General features: G+C 44.6%; 1 protein-coding gene across 2 annotated transcripts in view; it reads left to right on the top strand.

Annotated features, from left to right (window-relative positions):
- Positions 1 to 15,086, top strand: part of Egflam (EGF like, fibronectin type III and laminin G domains) — a 173,837-nt gene that overhangs the window by 142,918 nt on the left and 15,833 nt on the right. For both annotated transcript variants that reach the window (XM_076857391.2, XM_076857392.2), the window contains 3 exons: positions 1,670 to 1,781; positions 6,076 to 6,192; positions 8,404 to 8,584. In XM_076857391.2, the coding sequence (XP_076713506.2) occupies positions 1,670 to 1,781; positions 6,076 to 6,192; positions 8,404 to 8,584 (410 nt within the window). The remainder of the gene's footprint in view (positions 1 to 1,669; positions 1,782 to 6,075; positions 6,193 to 8,403; positions 8,585 to 15,086) is intronic.

The raw sequence follows: 15,086 nt of genomic DNA on the forward strand, positions 1-15,086 counted from the left end.
ATACAAATGCAATAACGATACTCTTTCTGCACACCTCACTATAAAAAAGTAACACATAAAACACCTCTAAATATCATTTAAGCTTCAAGCTCTTCCACCCCAATTTAGTAATTGAATTTTAAAGTAATTGTAATCCTTTTCAAAACATCAGAGAACATAGAATCTATTTTCCCTTGTCTTAGTCCACTTTGTGCTGCTATAACAAAATACCTGAGACAGGGTAATTTATAAGGAACAGAGATTTATTTCTCACAGTTCTGGAGGCTGGAAAATTCAAGGTCAAGGGGCTGCATGCTGGCAGGGGACTTTTACTGTGTCATCCCATGGCAGAATGTAGATGGGGAAGAGAGTACACATATAAGAGAGGGTAGAAGAGGAAGGGATCTGAATCTATCCTTTTACTAGGAACTCATCCCCACAGTAACTAACTCACTCCAGTGATATTGGTCTTAATCCACTGATGAAAGTAGAGTCCTCTTGACCTAATCGCCTTTTAAAGGATCCCACCTCTCAACACTATTAACATTGAGACGTTGAGGATAAGTTCCCAGCATATATGGACTTGAGGGGACATATTCAAATCATAATATCTCCCCCAAATTTCATTATGAAAAGTTAAAATAAGTTTAAAGAGTTGTAAATATCCTAATATCTAACACCTGTAGTCTATAATTAATGTTTTGCCACACTTGATTTACCATATCTATCCATCCATTCCATCCTTGCTTTATATGCATTTCAAAAAATATTGCAGGCATCCATATACCAAGGAATCTGGTTTTTGCACCATACCTATATAATTTTTCTCTTCTTCAAAGATTGTGCACAATTATTATAATATTTTACCTTCATGTCACCTTTCATCCAGGAAGCCAGATCTACTGTGCCCACATTTCAGTCTTTTTTAAGGAAGAAATAAAATTATAAAAGCAATTCTCCTCCCATGAAGGCATTCAATAAATGTTAGTCTGACTGCTTTGTTACTAAGTAGACATTGTTTTCCTTTTGCTGAATGGTTTGAGTTTACTAAGGTTTGTATTAGTTTTTTCACTAACTAGATTGAGGAAAATTATCCATAATATGCTAACTCAGGCTTAGTTTCCATCCATATTAGTCAAGATTATCATCAAAAAAGAACCTATAGGTTAAATATAGATACACAGAAAGAGTTTTATCTAGAAACATTGACTCACATGGTGATGGAAGCAGAAAAGTCCTATGGTCTGCCATCTGTAAGCTGAAGGCTCAGAAAAACCGGTGATGCGGTTCTGCCCAAGCCTCCAGGCCAGAGAACCAGGGAAGACCCTGGTGGAAGCCCCAGTTTGAGTCTGAAGGTCCAAGAACCAGGAGGCTCAAGGTCCATGTCTGAAGACCTAAGAACTGAGAGTGCCAATGTCCAAGGGCAGGAGAGGATGGATGTCCCAGGTTCCTTAGAGAGGAGATTCACCTTTCTTCCATTTTTTCCTTCTATTCAGGCCCACAGCAGATGGATGATGCCCAGCCACACTGGTGGGCCATCTTCTTTACACAGTCTGCCAACTCAAATGCTAATCTCTTCCCCAAATGCCCTCACAGACTCACCCCAAAATAACATCTTACCAGCTACCTGGGTATTCCCTTCGCTCAGCCAAGTTGATAAATAAAGTTAACGTACATGTCCCTTCCACAGGAGTGAAGACGCTGTCACCCTGGGCCAATGGCACGAGCTTCGTGTATCTCGCACAGCGAAGAATGGCATCTTACAGGTGGATAAGCAGAAGACAGTCGAGGGAATGGCAGTGGTAAGAACAACCCTTTCTCCCTTCTGAGAGTGAAAACCGGGTTACAGTTTTCTACTGAACACGGTGGAAAAGCAGCACTGTGTGGTGTTTAAGCACACAGATTCCAGTGCCTGGATGGGAATCCCAGCCCTCCTCTGGACAATTACTTTTTTTATTCCTTAACTGTAAATGGGCATAATAATAGTACAGGCTTCATAGTTTTGCTGTATGGATACGCGAATTAATACTTAAAAAGGTGAGCACTGAAAAAGTTGCCTTCTCTCCCCTTTACCCCCATTACTACCCTGTCCTTATGGGCAGAATCAGTGGAGTCCATCAGAACCCAGTCTGTGAGGTAGGGTCAGTGGTACAGGAAAGATTTGTCTTATAAAAACAGACTGTCAAACCATAATGTTGGCATTCAAAATCTAACTTCCTTACTTACTGATGGCATAAGGTCATGTTGGCTACTTGACCTCCCAGTTGATTTGTCTCATCTCACTATTATATTCACACAGTGACCATAATGACGATGACCGTGACTACTTCATAGAGTGGGTATGAGAAATGTAAGAATTATCAATACAAAGCACAACAGTACCTGGGCAGCGGTGTGTAGCTTTACTTATTATTAATTATGATGATTATTATGACTGTATTAACGTACTATTAAAGAATTCAAGGACAGAATATTTCCTGGAGTTTGTGACTTTCCTCCATGATTTCATTTCTAGGTCATGTCCAGGGAGAAAAAAACATGATAGAGGCAATAAAATAAATTTGCTTAAATCACTAGAATTCTTCACACAAAAAAATTAGAGCCCCCGAAAAACAGAGAGAACAGTTGGTTTCTCAACAGTCTCCATTCTGGGCCAAGTAAGATTTAAGGAGGCACTAACAAATTTTGGTATCCTGACAAGCAAATGTCTTGATAGAAAAAGAAGGAAAAAAGACCTTTGTTGGGAAAAGAGGTATTTGGCAGAAAAGACAAAGATAGATATATATGTCCAGAAGCCAGCCTTAGAGACTGCAGCACTAGGGGGGCCTGAACCAAGAACCCCCTTAAGATGAGAAGAATTCCAAACTGGGTCTGCTTGAAGAGGTAGACACACCTAGAAATTGTCCCATATATATTTGTGGAAGGGAAGCGGGAGGAAAAGAGGAGGGAAGACGGATGAAGGAAATAGAATTCTGAAAGGAGAATTGGAGTCACGTCTGGTACAATCCAGAACATTCTAGCAGTATAGACCCGACTGGCTATTGGCTTGGACATATAAATTTTAAATAAAGGGAGGGAGGAAGGAAGAACTGTATCACGTCCTTACAGTCATCTGTAAAACAGGAATGAAAGCTCAGGATGGAAGTTTTGGAAACAGTAGGGTTATGACCTCTGATTGTAAACAAGGAGCTCTTCAGCTCATGGTATTTGCTTTTAGGATCCCAGAGACGACCCAATGGTAACATCAAAAACACCACACTTAAGAGTTAATGTTATCACCACACGAGTGAATGAGAATTGAACCAATACCCTAGAGTCCACTCTCCCTCTTGGCTTTTTTGAACTGCCTGTGGGCGGACAGAGCGGATTGGAGCCTGTGCCCACCTGGAGCAACGTAAACACGCGGGGAGGTATGCCTATGGCCTGTGCACTTGAGGAAAGTTCCCCCGAAGTTTCTCAGCCAGGCATGGAAAGACCAATGGCTGACCTTAGTCACCTACAAGGCCCTCTGCTCCAGCTGCAGGCAGTGAGGTGGTGAGGTGGTGAGGGTGTGTGGTCGCCACCATGCAGCAGCCAGGTCCAGGCCGGGAGCACCTGACTCAGCTGGCCTCCCTCTGGTGGGTCTGCTGGCTTCTCTCCTGGTCCTGTAGGTGTGGCAGCTGTAGCCCTGCCTCAACAGCAGGGTGACTAGGGAGGACACTCAGTTGATGTTTTAGTCAGCTTTTTCACCACTGTGACTTAAAGACCCGACCAACACAATTTTAGAGGAGGCAAAGTTATATTTAAGGCTCACAGTTTTATAGGTCTCAATCCACAGAGAGCCAGCTCCATTCCCCAGGGCTTGAGGTAAGGCAGGACATCCATGGAGGAGAGTATGGTGGAGGGAAGCAGCTCACATGATGATCAGGAAGCAGAGAGAGAGAGAGAGAGAGAGAGAGAGAGAGAGAGAGAGAGATCTCCACTTGCCAGATACAAATATATACCCCAAAGCTGCACCCCAATTCCGGCCTCCTCCAGCCACACCCTACCACCTCAGTTACCACTCAGTTAATCCCAATCAGGGGATTAATTCACTGATTGGGTTAAGACTCTTACAACCCAATCATTTCTCCTCTGAACCCTCTTGAGTGGTCTCACACATGAGCTTTAGGGGGATACCCCACATCCAATCCATAACAGCTTCCAAAAGGAATGGATTCTTAGTCCCTGAGGCCCGTCTCCATGCAGTGGACACAGTGAGAATTCCATATTTTCTGAAAAAAATTCCATCTTTTCAGAAACCTGGTGGGTCCTACAACCTTGCTCCTTTTACCTTACTCTTATTTTAACTCTGGGGTAAGAGCAAAGACAAGGGAGAGAAACACCTGGGTTTGTGGCAACAGTTCCTGCCTGGTTCTGTACTGTGCTGGGCCACAAGACTTCCTGAAAACCCTTTGGCTTCTTTAATGACCCTCCAGTTAAATAAGGACCCATGGAGTTGTCTCAAGGTTATGGATCAAAGAAAATTTAGTCTATTAATCTAATCAAGATTTCCCTGGGCTACCTGAATGGACCTAGAACCCTCCCAGAGAGAAATGAGCAACCTCCTCTATGATCTCTGTCTCCTCATCTCCACCCATGACATGACCTCAAATCCATTTTCCTCCCTCTGACCAGTAACCTTCCTAAAACATACCTCTCCCCCCGTAACCCCCCCTTCTTCTTTTTAAAACTCATTGCCTTTTGAGTGAAGGGTAAACCCCTAACATGGTCTCTAAGGCTCTGCATGATCTGACTTGTCCTTTCCTTATATACTTCTATACCCTCCAAGTCCTGACTCCTTCCAGTTTCTCCAGTTCTCTTACCTGACCATCCTGCCTATTCCTTATGTCTAGGGTAGGTCAGAGCCATCCCTACCCCTCAGGTGCACCCACAGGAACCTAGACATTCTTTACCTGTGCTGAACCCATCTGCCCATGGGCTTGTCAGTCTTCCAACCAGTATAACCCCTGCAGCACAGGTACTGTGTCTTTCTTATTTGCTCTTGTTTGTCCAGAACTTAACATAATACCTGGGACCTAGTAGGTACCTAATAACATTTATTAAATAAATGATGGAATCATACTACTATTTGCATTTTTTTACCATAAATCAAAGGAAATAATAACTTATGTTACCTAATAACTTGTTTGTCCTCAGATCTTTATTTATTGCTGTGTGTTATAACAGTTCAAGTTTGCTCATGGCTCCTGTTGGAATGAGCTCCAACATTAACTATTGCATACAGCTTGTAACCTAGTCCAGCAAGAAACAAAGGAAGACTTTGGGGGACTGATATTGGGAAGTTCCCTGAGAATTGAGAAAACAAAGAATCTCTCTGGCCTTTGCATTTGGTCTTGAGGAACAACCATCTGTCCTGTGCCCAGCCTCTCTTTCTCTTGTTGATGAGGGCTTCTGAGTTACCCTTACTGAGTTAACCAACAGCCACGATCTGGAATGCTGATGTGCATCCAACTCTGGGAAAAGTGCTAACTAAACAGTATCTCAGCCTCCAGGATGTACTGAACAGGGTTATGGTCAGTCACAGGCAACCCCAAAACATATCAACAGCTTAGGACAGTTCTTGCTCACGTCACCCATCACAGTAATCCACTTTAGCTTTCATCTGAGACCCTGGCTGGAGGAACAGGGAGGGAGAAGCGTGTGGTGAACCAGCCTGTGACTCCAAAGACTCTCCCCAGGGATTCATTTCTCTTCTGCTCATGTTTATTGCTAAAACAAGCAACACAGCCCAACCTGAGCTGGGCTATTTGGAGGTGATCTTCCAACAGGGAGGTATTGCTGGAGGAGCACAGAATATGCTCGCCGTGGAACACCTAGGAGGGAGGTGATATGATTCCTGTTTTGGTGACACTGAGTCCCAGAGATGTTAAGAAATTTTCCATCATCCAAGTCCATGTTCAGGAACAATGGGAAAGTCAAGCACAGATGGTTATGACAGGTCTAGGGGCCATCTCCACCATTTGGATCCCCAACAGGGAACCAAAGGCACATTTGCTGGTCTCGGACAGCTATTCTAAAGTTCTGTTGTGATTTGTCACTCTGATCTCTTGGCAGGGAGGCTTCACGCAGATTAAGTGCAACACGGACATTTTTATTGGTGGAGTCCCCAATTATGATGATGTGAAGAAGAACTCAGGCGTCCTCAAACCATTCAGTGGGAGTATCCAGAAGGTACAGACTCTGCTTTCACACTTTGACTTTACACAATAAAGAAGTTTTGAGGTTTTTAAACTTTTAAAGGTTTTTTTTTAAAAAAAATGTTCGCAGCATAGTTTCCAAACCCACGTTCTTGTAACACTTGTTCCCAAGTCTGTGTCCAGCAGACATTTCATGAATGCCACTCAGGGAAGATAAATTTTTGTAGGAAATCTACCAAAATATTATGGGACTACTAGGGGAGGCAGCTGGCATCAGGTCACCACAGATATTTCTACAATAGGGAAGGAGGTGAGGGGAAGGGATAGCAGCTCTTGGCTCAGGCTGCTCTGATCATTACTTTGCAATTTGCTCAGCCAGCTCCTCAGCCAAACAAAGAATCTCTCTGGCCTTTGCCTCACCCACCCCTACACTGGAGCAGTTGTTGCTCATCAGTCACGTAACCAAGCTCTGAAGAACATGAAAAGAGTCCTTTCCTAGAAGATTCACTTAAAAAAATGTAGAATAGAATAAGTTGGTCAAAGATATTGACGGCACTCATTTCTGTCTCCTACTCCTTTTCTTGGGGCTGTTATGATCCCTCCAATATGAGGGCATGCTCTGTCTGCAGTAGACACGCAGGTTGACTCACCAGCCCAGACCTGCAGGACCACCACACGCTTAGGAAAGGATCTGAGCAGAGCATCTCCTCTCTGGGGGTGTCAGCTCCATCCTCCTTTCCTTTAGCAATCAAGGTGCTGGGTGGGCCGTTGCTGGACCTGAGATGAAGTATGAGAGAGGCTAAAATGAAAGAGGCACAGTGAAAGAAGGTTCTATCATGTTTGCACATCCCGGCACTGAAGTGCCCCTTGGGCCTGTGTCCTTCTCATCCTGAACCTCAGTGTTGAACCTAGGAAAGGGGCCCATGACAACACTTCTGGCTCTGATGTGCTTCCCTTTGTTGCTGAACCATGATGTCAGAGACACCTCAGTTCAGGTCATCATCGCCCCCTGAGTGGGACTGGCCCTGTTTAATCATGCTTGATATTGCCACTTAGGACACAGGCTGAGACGACAGGAAGCATTGTCCTCTCTGCCCGCCCTTCCCAGGCTTGACTCTGCTTCACACTACACACACGACTGTTCCCTCCTCACTTTCTAGGAGGGACTGCCCTTCCCTCCTTCTGACGGAGTCATTGGCTGTGCCATATCCAACAGGGCACAGTGCCAGTTCTGGCTTGTCTTGAGGACACACTGCTCAGTTCCATAGGCCTTCAAACTTGCAGCAGGCAGAGGGGAGATTGTTTCTAGCTCTTCCCTAGCTGCTTATAAAACTCGGCACTGGGGAGAAGTTTTCTCTTTCAGTGCTCTCCAGGGGTGAAGCAAGCCTCAGACACATGGATCCTTGGCCAGAAGTGCAATTGCTCACCTCTTGTAACTTCTCCAGGCAGTGAGGGCTCTTTGTCTCTTGAGATCTGCAAAGTCAGCAACAACTCAAAGTAAATACACATCCTGGGTCAGGGGCTGAAAAAGTTGGGTCTACTTATTTGCTGCTACGGAAACTGGGAACCCCTCCCTCCAGTCCATCAATTTGGTTACAGCCACATTGTAGGGAAGAAGGTGTGGAGGAACTCTGTAAATACACACATAGCAGTCAGGGAGGCCCCGCGTTGATGGCGTTTTAGGGGACACAGTACAGGATGTTAACCAAAGCAGGTGGAAGTACACCAGGAAGTTTTCTGGGTTCCACCAGCAGCAATGGCTCCCCTGGATTCCTGCCTCCTGCACCTTGGTTTTATCTTCTCCTTACTCCACTTTGTAGCAGCATCTCTTAGCCATAGCTGCTACTTCCACAGTTATTCTTGGAAACTTTTAAAAGGCACTAGTGACTGGGTCCCACCTTCAGAGACTGGTTCAGCTGATCTGGGTGGGTCTGGGCAGTGGAAGTGCTTTAAAGCCTCCAGGAGATTCTACTTGCAGCCTGGCTGAGGACCTGGACTTTGCGTTCTCAGGTGGTATTCTAGGATCAGAGTCACACTTTCCTCTGTAGATCTTCCCAAGTACTAAACAGATCTCCTTCAGCTCCTGCATCTCTTATAAGTCTCTTAAAGCAGTAACTGGGCTCTTTTGACTTTTTTTCCTAAACTTCCCTATGTTTAGCTTGGGTTTTCATGCCACGGGAAACTCCAGAAGACCATAAAGATGTTTTCCCAATTTCTGACTTTCTTTACATTTCTCTCCCTCAAGATCATCCTGAATGACCGAACCATCCATGTGAAGCATGACTTCACGTCTGGTGTGAATGTGGAGAATGCAGTCCACCCCTGCGTGGGGGCCCCCTGTGCCCATGGGGGCAGCTGCCGGCCCAGGAAGGATGGCTATGAGTGCGACTGCCCCTTGGGCTTCGAGGGCCTGCACTGCCAGAAAGGTACACCCAGGGTCTCAGGCACAGCTGCCTGAAGGGAGTGGAGGCCACGGACAGAATGTTGGGAATCACCATTCTTAAAAGAAGTTGGTACAATCATAGTGGTTTTTTTGATCAGTGGCTATAATAAGTTATCAATGGCCAATCATGTATAAACTACTACAATTATGTAATATGAATTAAATGCTGAAGTACTTCTGTAACAGTAGGCAAATAGCTTCCCTAGCCACCTCTCTCGGTCCTTCTTTGAGAATCCCCTCATGGTCTCACAATCAATATAATAGGGGTTTCAGGACTCATGCATCTGACCCAATCCCAGAACCTATGCATTATGGTCTGGTAAATATTTTAACTAAATATTTTGACTCCTATAGGTGAGTGCTGTGAAGAGAAATCTTGCCCAAATACCTAATGCCACATTAGTTGCTAAGTATGCAGGTCCTTCTGTAGAGTGCTGTTTTCCATGCTACCAAACCACTCTGTGCCTCAGTTTTCTGAATTGTAATATGGGAATGGTCATAGCAATAGTATTTACTGAGGATCATTGTGTACACTAAATGCATTTAGAGTATTTGAAAGAGTGCTTGCTAAGTTCTCAACCAGCACCAGCAATTATTATTATCACTGTAGGTAAGAAGCAGAAAATCTTTCAGCAGGTGCTGTGAGCTATTCTGTTTTCATCTTGCCCTTGTCTGATAGCTAGGTAGAGTCACAGGCCATGAGTTCCTGCTTAAGGGAAGCAGAGGCCATGGTCCTGTGTATAGAATAGTCCTGCCCACATATGTCCATCAGGTGGGGCTGTGTGGACCCTCTTGTTCTAAATGTCAATATGGCCTCACCTGCCCAGGAACTAGTTTAAAAACAAAAGGCAAAGAGATCTGAAAGAAAGAAGGCTGTGGCCTCTAAAGGAATGCGTTCTTTCTCTCTTTCCTATTTGTTTCCAGGCTCCCTGTTTTGATCAAAACTAGTGCTTAGAGGTAAACTTTAAGTTACAGGTAGAAGTTTTGGTATATAATAGGGTAGGAGAAGTTGTTTTGCAGCAGTCTTGGAAAAGTATGAAAGATAACAGGCCTATTAGAAGACTTAGTGAATGTCTTATATTTAAATGAGTTCTGAAATCTGCATAGTAAATCATACAATATATCTCTTAATAAAGAAGAGGAAATGATCCACTTGTGAATTATCCCAATTGCAATTCTAACAAGCAAATCGTTGCTAAGCTAATAGGTTACACTTGTGGAGATTTAGCTCCAGAGTGGCCTATTCATTCAGAAAACTGGGTTTTGATTTCACACTTCAGTGTTTAAATTCCCTTATTCTTCAATCTTACTATAGGCATTCCAAGCTTGCTTCTAATACTGACAGATAAAATATAAAGTCTAGATGTAAATGAAAACTTAGCTTTGGGAATTAAGATATCATTTGCAATCTTGTTAGTGCTTGTTTCCTGCTGTAGAATGTTGGCCATAACAGATACAAAGTGCTCCCACTGGACCTGGGTTCAAGTCCAATAACAAACAGATCTCACCACAGCAATGGGATAGATCTCAATGAGGACCTGGGCTCCTGGCAAAATTGGGGGGAGTGAACAGAGGCAGAGGACACTGGAGGGCATCCAGACCTCTTTTCCTGCAATGTAGGCTAGAACCAAGCTTAAAATCCAAACAAACCCATCTGCCATGCATTTTGTATCAATATTTCCTTCAGCTATGAAATCAAGATACTGTATCTGGCAAATATGATGCAAATACCAGGAAGGCTCATATAGATGGAGGTATGGCCAGAATCCCATAATTTCCTCCCTGATTATAATGACTTGGGAGAACTAAAGGGGCTCTGGGCCAGCCTTCCCAAGCCCCAGCAGGCACACAGCTATGGGCAGTTATCCTGCAGACTGCTGAAATACTGGCATCTCCTCCCTTGTAAGGATTGGAAAGAAAGGGAAGAGAGATCCATAGAAATAGAAGTAAGGGGATAGTAAGGGCTGGGATATAGCTCAGTTGGTAGAGTGCTTGTCTTACATGCACAAGACCCTGGGTTCAATCCCCAGCACCTCCAAAAAAACAAACAAACAACAAAAAAAAAACTACATCTTATAGAGAATTAGGTATTTGAAGTTACACTCAAATATGTGACTGAAATAAAATTCTCATCAACATTGACACTGATAGAATTTCAACTTTGTTAAGAAAAGAAGAAGAAGAGAACACGCTGAAAGTGTGTTCATAGCTTGAAAAAGACCAAGATCAGTTAGAAGCCATCTTTATTTGTTAGAATTCTGTCTTGTTCAGCAAAGTGATCCTCATACATTTAATAGCTGAGGGAGGTTTTCTGCCTGGAAATCAAATCGTGCTTTAAAAGCAACAGTCTATTCCTAGTATTCTCCTTGGAAGTCAAACCAGTTTAAAAAAAACAAAAACAAAAAACAAAAAAACGTGGAGCAAAAAGTTGTAGCAGCTCCCAGTGCCAGGCCTCACCCAGTCCCTGTTGGAGGTTTCTCCATGAGGAAGGTGCTCCTTTCTTCTCAGCGAGGCTAGTCCTCTCTGGACTCATCAGAACTGTAGTGGGAGATCCGACTTGTTCTCACTTCTGGGCAGCACAGAAGGATGGGACCAAACAAACAAATTCCAGAGTTGGTGCAGCCCACAGATCACCATGATGATTCAGAGATCCCACTGTGTTCCTGACAGATCGGGGCAGAACAAAGAGGTGGGCATCAGCTCCTGCCCAGCTCCTGAGAAGTTCCTCAGAAGTCTCTCTTAGTTTCTCTCCAGCATCAGCAACTACACAAAATCCAACCTTTCCCAACTCTGGAACTCACCAGGAGAGAAGGAGTCAAACTCCTAGCCTTAGAGTCAGGTACCAGTAGAACCCTAGGCTTGACTTGGGAGCCCTCCCCACTTTCCGTTTGGGGTAATCTCACTTGTAGGCATCATCTCCCACCTTGAACTTCAGCTCCCTGCCTCTACCCCAATCCCTGGACCTCCTTCTCATCTCACAGAAGAGTGTCAGCAAGGATTCCCGCCCCCAAACTCTACTCCCATCCTTGAACCCTTCTTTCCTCCTTTCTCATCTCATCAAAAATTATACATCTTGGTTCCCAGTCCCTCAGAGATCTTCTAAGTAAGTTGCTAATAACTTGAAACAGATTTTCACAAAGTACATGGAAAGGAAATTAAGTTCTGAGGAATTAGTGACGGTTTTGTGCATCCACATATCTGCTCACACCCACACCCTCTCACACACATATTTTCACATGCATAAAATGGGAGCAGGGGGTCTGTGGTTAAATTAGTTTGGGTAATCTGGATAGAAAATCAAAGAGCTCTGTCTACTGCAGTACTTCTCAGAGCCTCTGCTCTGTTCTGAATGTCCAGAAGGGGGATACAGGACATAGCTATTCTTCCTGGGTTTTGCCCTGCCCAAGGCATCCAGGTCACCTGGAAAGAACTTCTGAGCCCCTGTACTTCCTTTCTTCCTTTTATTACTGAGACAGCTTCAACTCAGATGGTGCAGTATCCTGCCGGCCACTAGATGGTGATGTTTCTCTGTAGCAGGTGGGCTGCTCAGCCCACTATAGCTGCAAGAGCAGAAGTGAAGCCTTGGCTTCAGGCATACATTCCTCAGGAACGCACAGTCCTCAAAGTCTGATCCTGCCTGATTGATGCTGCTGTATCATTCATGCAACGTTTAGGACAGTTTATGCTACACTTACTAGTTTCACATCATGTTTCTGAGGCTGATTTTGAGCTCTTTTATTGGTCCCAGTGTATAAGAATTTATTTTCTTCATATAGTGTTTCATTAAACAATGGAAGATTTTGTGTGTTGAGACTAGATGCTGATCTTTAGTTAACTGAAGGGCTAATAATATAGGAAAAGAGTTTGTCTTTTTGTTTACTTTGTGGCTACAGAATCCACTTAATACAAGGACTGTCCCTTATCCAAATTAGCAGAGACTCAAAGTGTTTCCAATTTTTGATTTTTTTTTCAGATTTTAGAATATTTGCATATATATGAAAAGATACCTTGGGATGGAACCCAAGTCTAAGTGTGAAATTCATTTATGTTTCACATGCACCTTATATTCAGAAGCTGAAGGCAATTTTATGCAGTATTATTAGTGCCCTTGCATTTTGATTGTGGCCCCTCAGGTGATCTCAGATGTGGAATTTTCTGCTTGTGGTGTCATGTCAGACTTCAAAGCTTTGCAGCACTTTAGAACAGATTTTTGGATTAGAGTTGCTCAACCTAATAAGGAATTCTGTCCAAGAAGGGAGTGTGCTGCCCTATGGATTAGTAAGCTGCCCATCCTGAAAGTGTGCATCAGGTTGGCCATGTGTCCACCAGGAATGTTGCCGAGGGTCATCCTGGATGTGGGGAAGCTAGACCAGGATACCAGCAGTGGCCTTTCCTCCTAGGGCCTGTGGGTGTATAACAGAGCCAGCTGTCCCTTCAACTCCATATAGTATACTGGGAATTCTAAGTTCCTTAAATGGGGAATTTACTTTGTTTGAGCTGTGGGAATTTTGGCTTGGAAGCCACTACTCAATGGCGTGGTTTTTTTGTGTGTGTCTAAATGGCACATGCTTAAAGGAATAAATGCCAGGGCATAACAGCAACACCTTTTGACTAATACATCAGTAAGACCATAGCCACAAAGAAAAGAATGCAAAAAACAAAAAAAGTAAAGATGTGAGATTAAAGTGTAATCATGTTTACAGTAATCTATATAAAAACCCCAAGGGGCCAGAAAGGGCTGGATGGTCACGTCTCACTTTGACATTTTTGGATGGAATTATTGTTTCTTCATGCACACTGGTGAACCTGGTGGCACTTAATGCTGCATTCAATGGTGTCATTTTTGCAGGATGACTTTACTCATTTTTAATCACCAAAACAAAACAAACAAAAAAACAGGTCTCTGGAATCTTGCAAAGGGGAACCGGAGGGGGTTAGGGTAATGTTTTCCACTAGGGGAGAAAAGAGGCTGCAGACTGGCTCATCATGCCTTTGTCACATGCAACCTAGAGCCAAATAGAGTAAAAGCCATCGGCAAGGAATAAGCTCTAATAAGGAGCTATTTCTTACTAGAAGAAAAGTAGATTGCTGGTTGAAGATGAGGGAGCCCCAGAAGTGTCAGACAGCTTGCCATAAACTTCTTGGTGTGGTGCCCCACACTCCCCATTTAAGCTGCAGTGGAGGAAGGGAAGTGGATGTGCTGGTACCCATCATGCCCAGGAGAGAATTTCCACAGTTTCTGCTGGGGCCCGCATTCACATTCCATTCTGGACCCTTGGGAGGACTTTGTGGGGGAAGGAGCAAAGCTGGTTTCCAGCCCTCTGTGAGAGCAATGTGTAGTCGAGATTTTATATAATAAATGTGTGCTCTGATTCTCCCTGTTCTTTTCATGCTGACACTGGGCAGAGTGTGGGAATTACTGCCTCAATAGTAAGTACAGTAAGTGCTGTGGGCCCCTGCCAGGTCAGGCTCTGGCCAGGCGTGGCACAGTGTAGGCCAACCACCCACGTGTGAGGGGAACCTGGGTGCATGGTGTGGAGGGCGGGGGTGGGGTCTTGGACACACCAACCAGGGTGGTGGGAATCTTCCCTGCAAGAGCGCAGACCCTGGGAACACACTTATCTCCCAGCTGGACCTCAGCAAGCGCCTGAGTTAGCAGGCAGCTGACCTGGCTCCCATAGACGGACCCCTCCTGAGGCCCTATGCAGAACTGCTGTGTGACAAGCATGTCCTGACCATTTCAAAGAATCCAGGGGAAGGACGACTGTTGGCCACAGGCCCACAGACACAGCCAACAACCGCAGGATGGACCCTGGCTGTATCTCTCGCCCTGGGGGTGAGCCAAACCCAGTGGGGCTCCTTGGTTATGTTTAGTGTGAAGGACTCTCTGTCAATCAGCCTGGATGCTGTCTCCTCCCTTCTCAGTTCCCTGGGATGAGGGGCTGCTGACCCGCCAAGAGCCCCCTCCCTCCTCCTCCAGCTGTGCACACTGGAGCCCCTTCCTGTCCTCCCATCTTCTCCTCTCCTGCGTCCCTGGGGCTCCCTCCCTCTTTCTCGGCTTCCCCTCCTTTCCTTGCCTAGTGGCGGCCTGTCCACCTGCGTCTCCTTTCTTTCTCTCCTCTTCCTCCTCTTTCCTGGCATTTTCTTTTTCTCTGGCTTTCTCCTCGGGGCCACGCTCCCCCCTCATTTTTCTGCTAAGTTCCTTCCCCAAGAAATTGCTTGGGTAGTTACCTCACAGGTTCTCTTTGAAAATTTTATTTCTCTTTCTTTTCTTTTTGTGTTTTCTCTCCTCTTCCTTTCTTCCTTTTCCTTCTTTCCTTTTATTCTTTACTTTTTTCCCCTTTATGAAAAGATCTTGGGAACTTGTCATGGTAACCTGCCAACACAGGAACTCATACCTGAAGGCCCAATGTCTGCAGATTTCTCTTCTCCTGTTTTTTTTTTTTTCTCTCTCTCTCCCACCCTCCTTGTTTCTTTCTCTTTCT

The sequence above is a fragment of the Callospermophilus lateralis genome, chromosome 5, assembly GCF_048772815.1.
Source record: "Callospermophilus lateralis isolate mCalLat2 chromosome 5, mCalLat2.hap1, whole genome shotgun sequence".
In the NCBI taxonomy this organism is placed as follows: Eukaryota; Metazoa; Chordata; class Mammalia; order Rodentia; family Sciuridae; genus Callospermophilus; species Callospermophilus lateralis.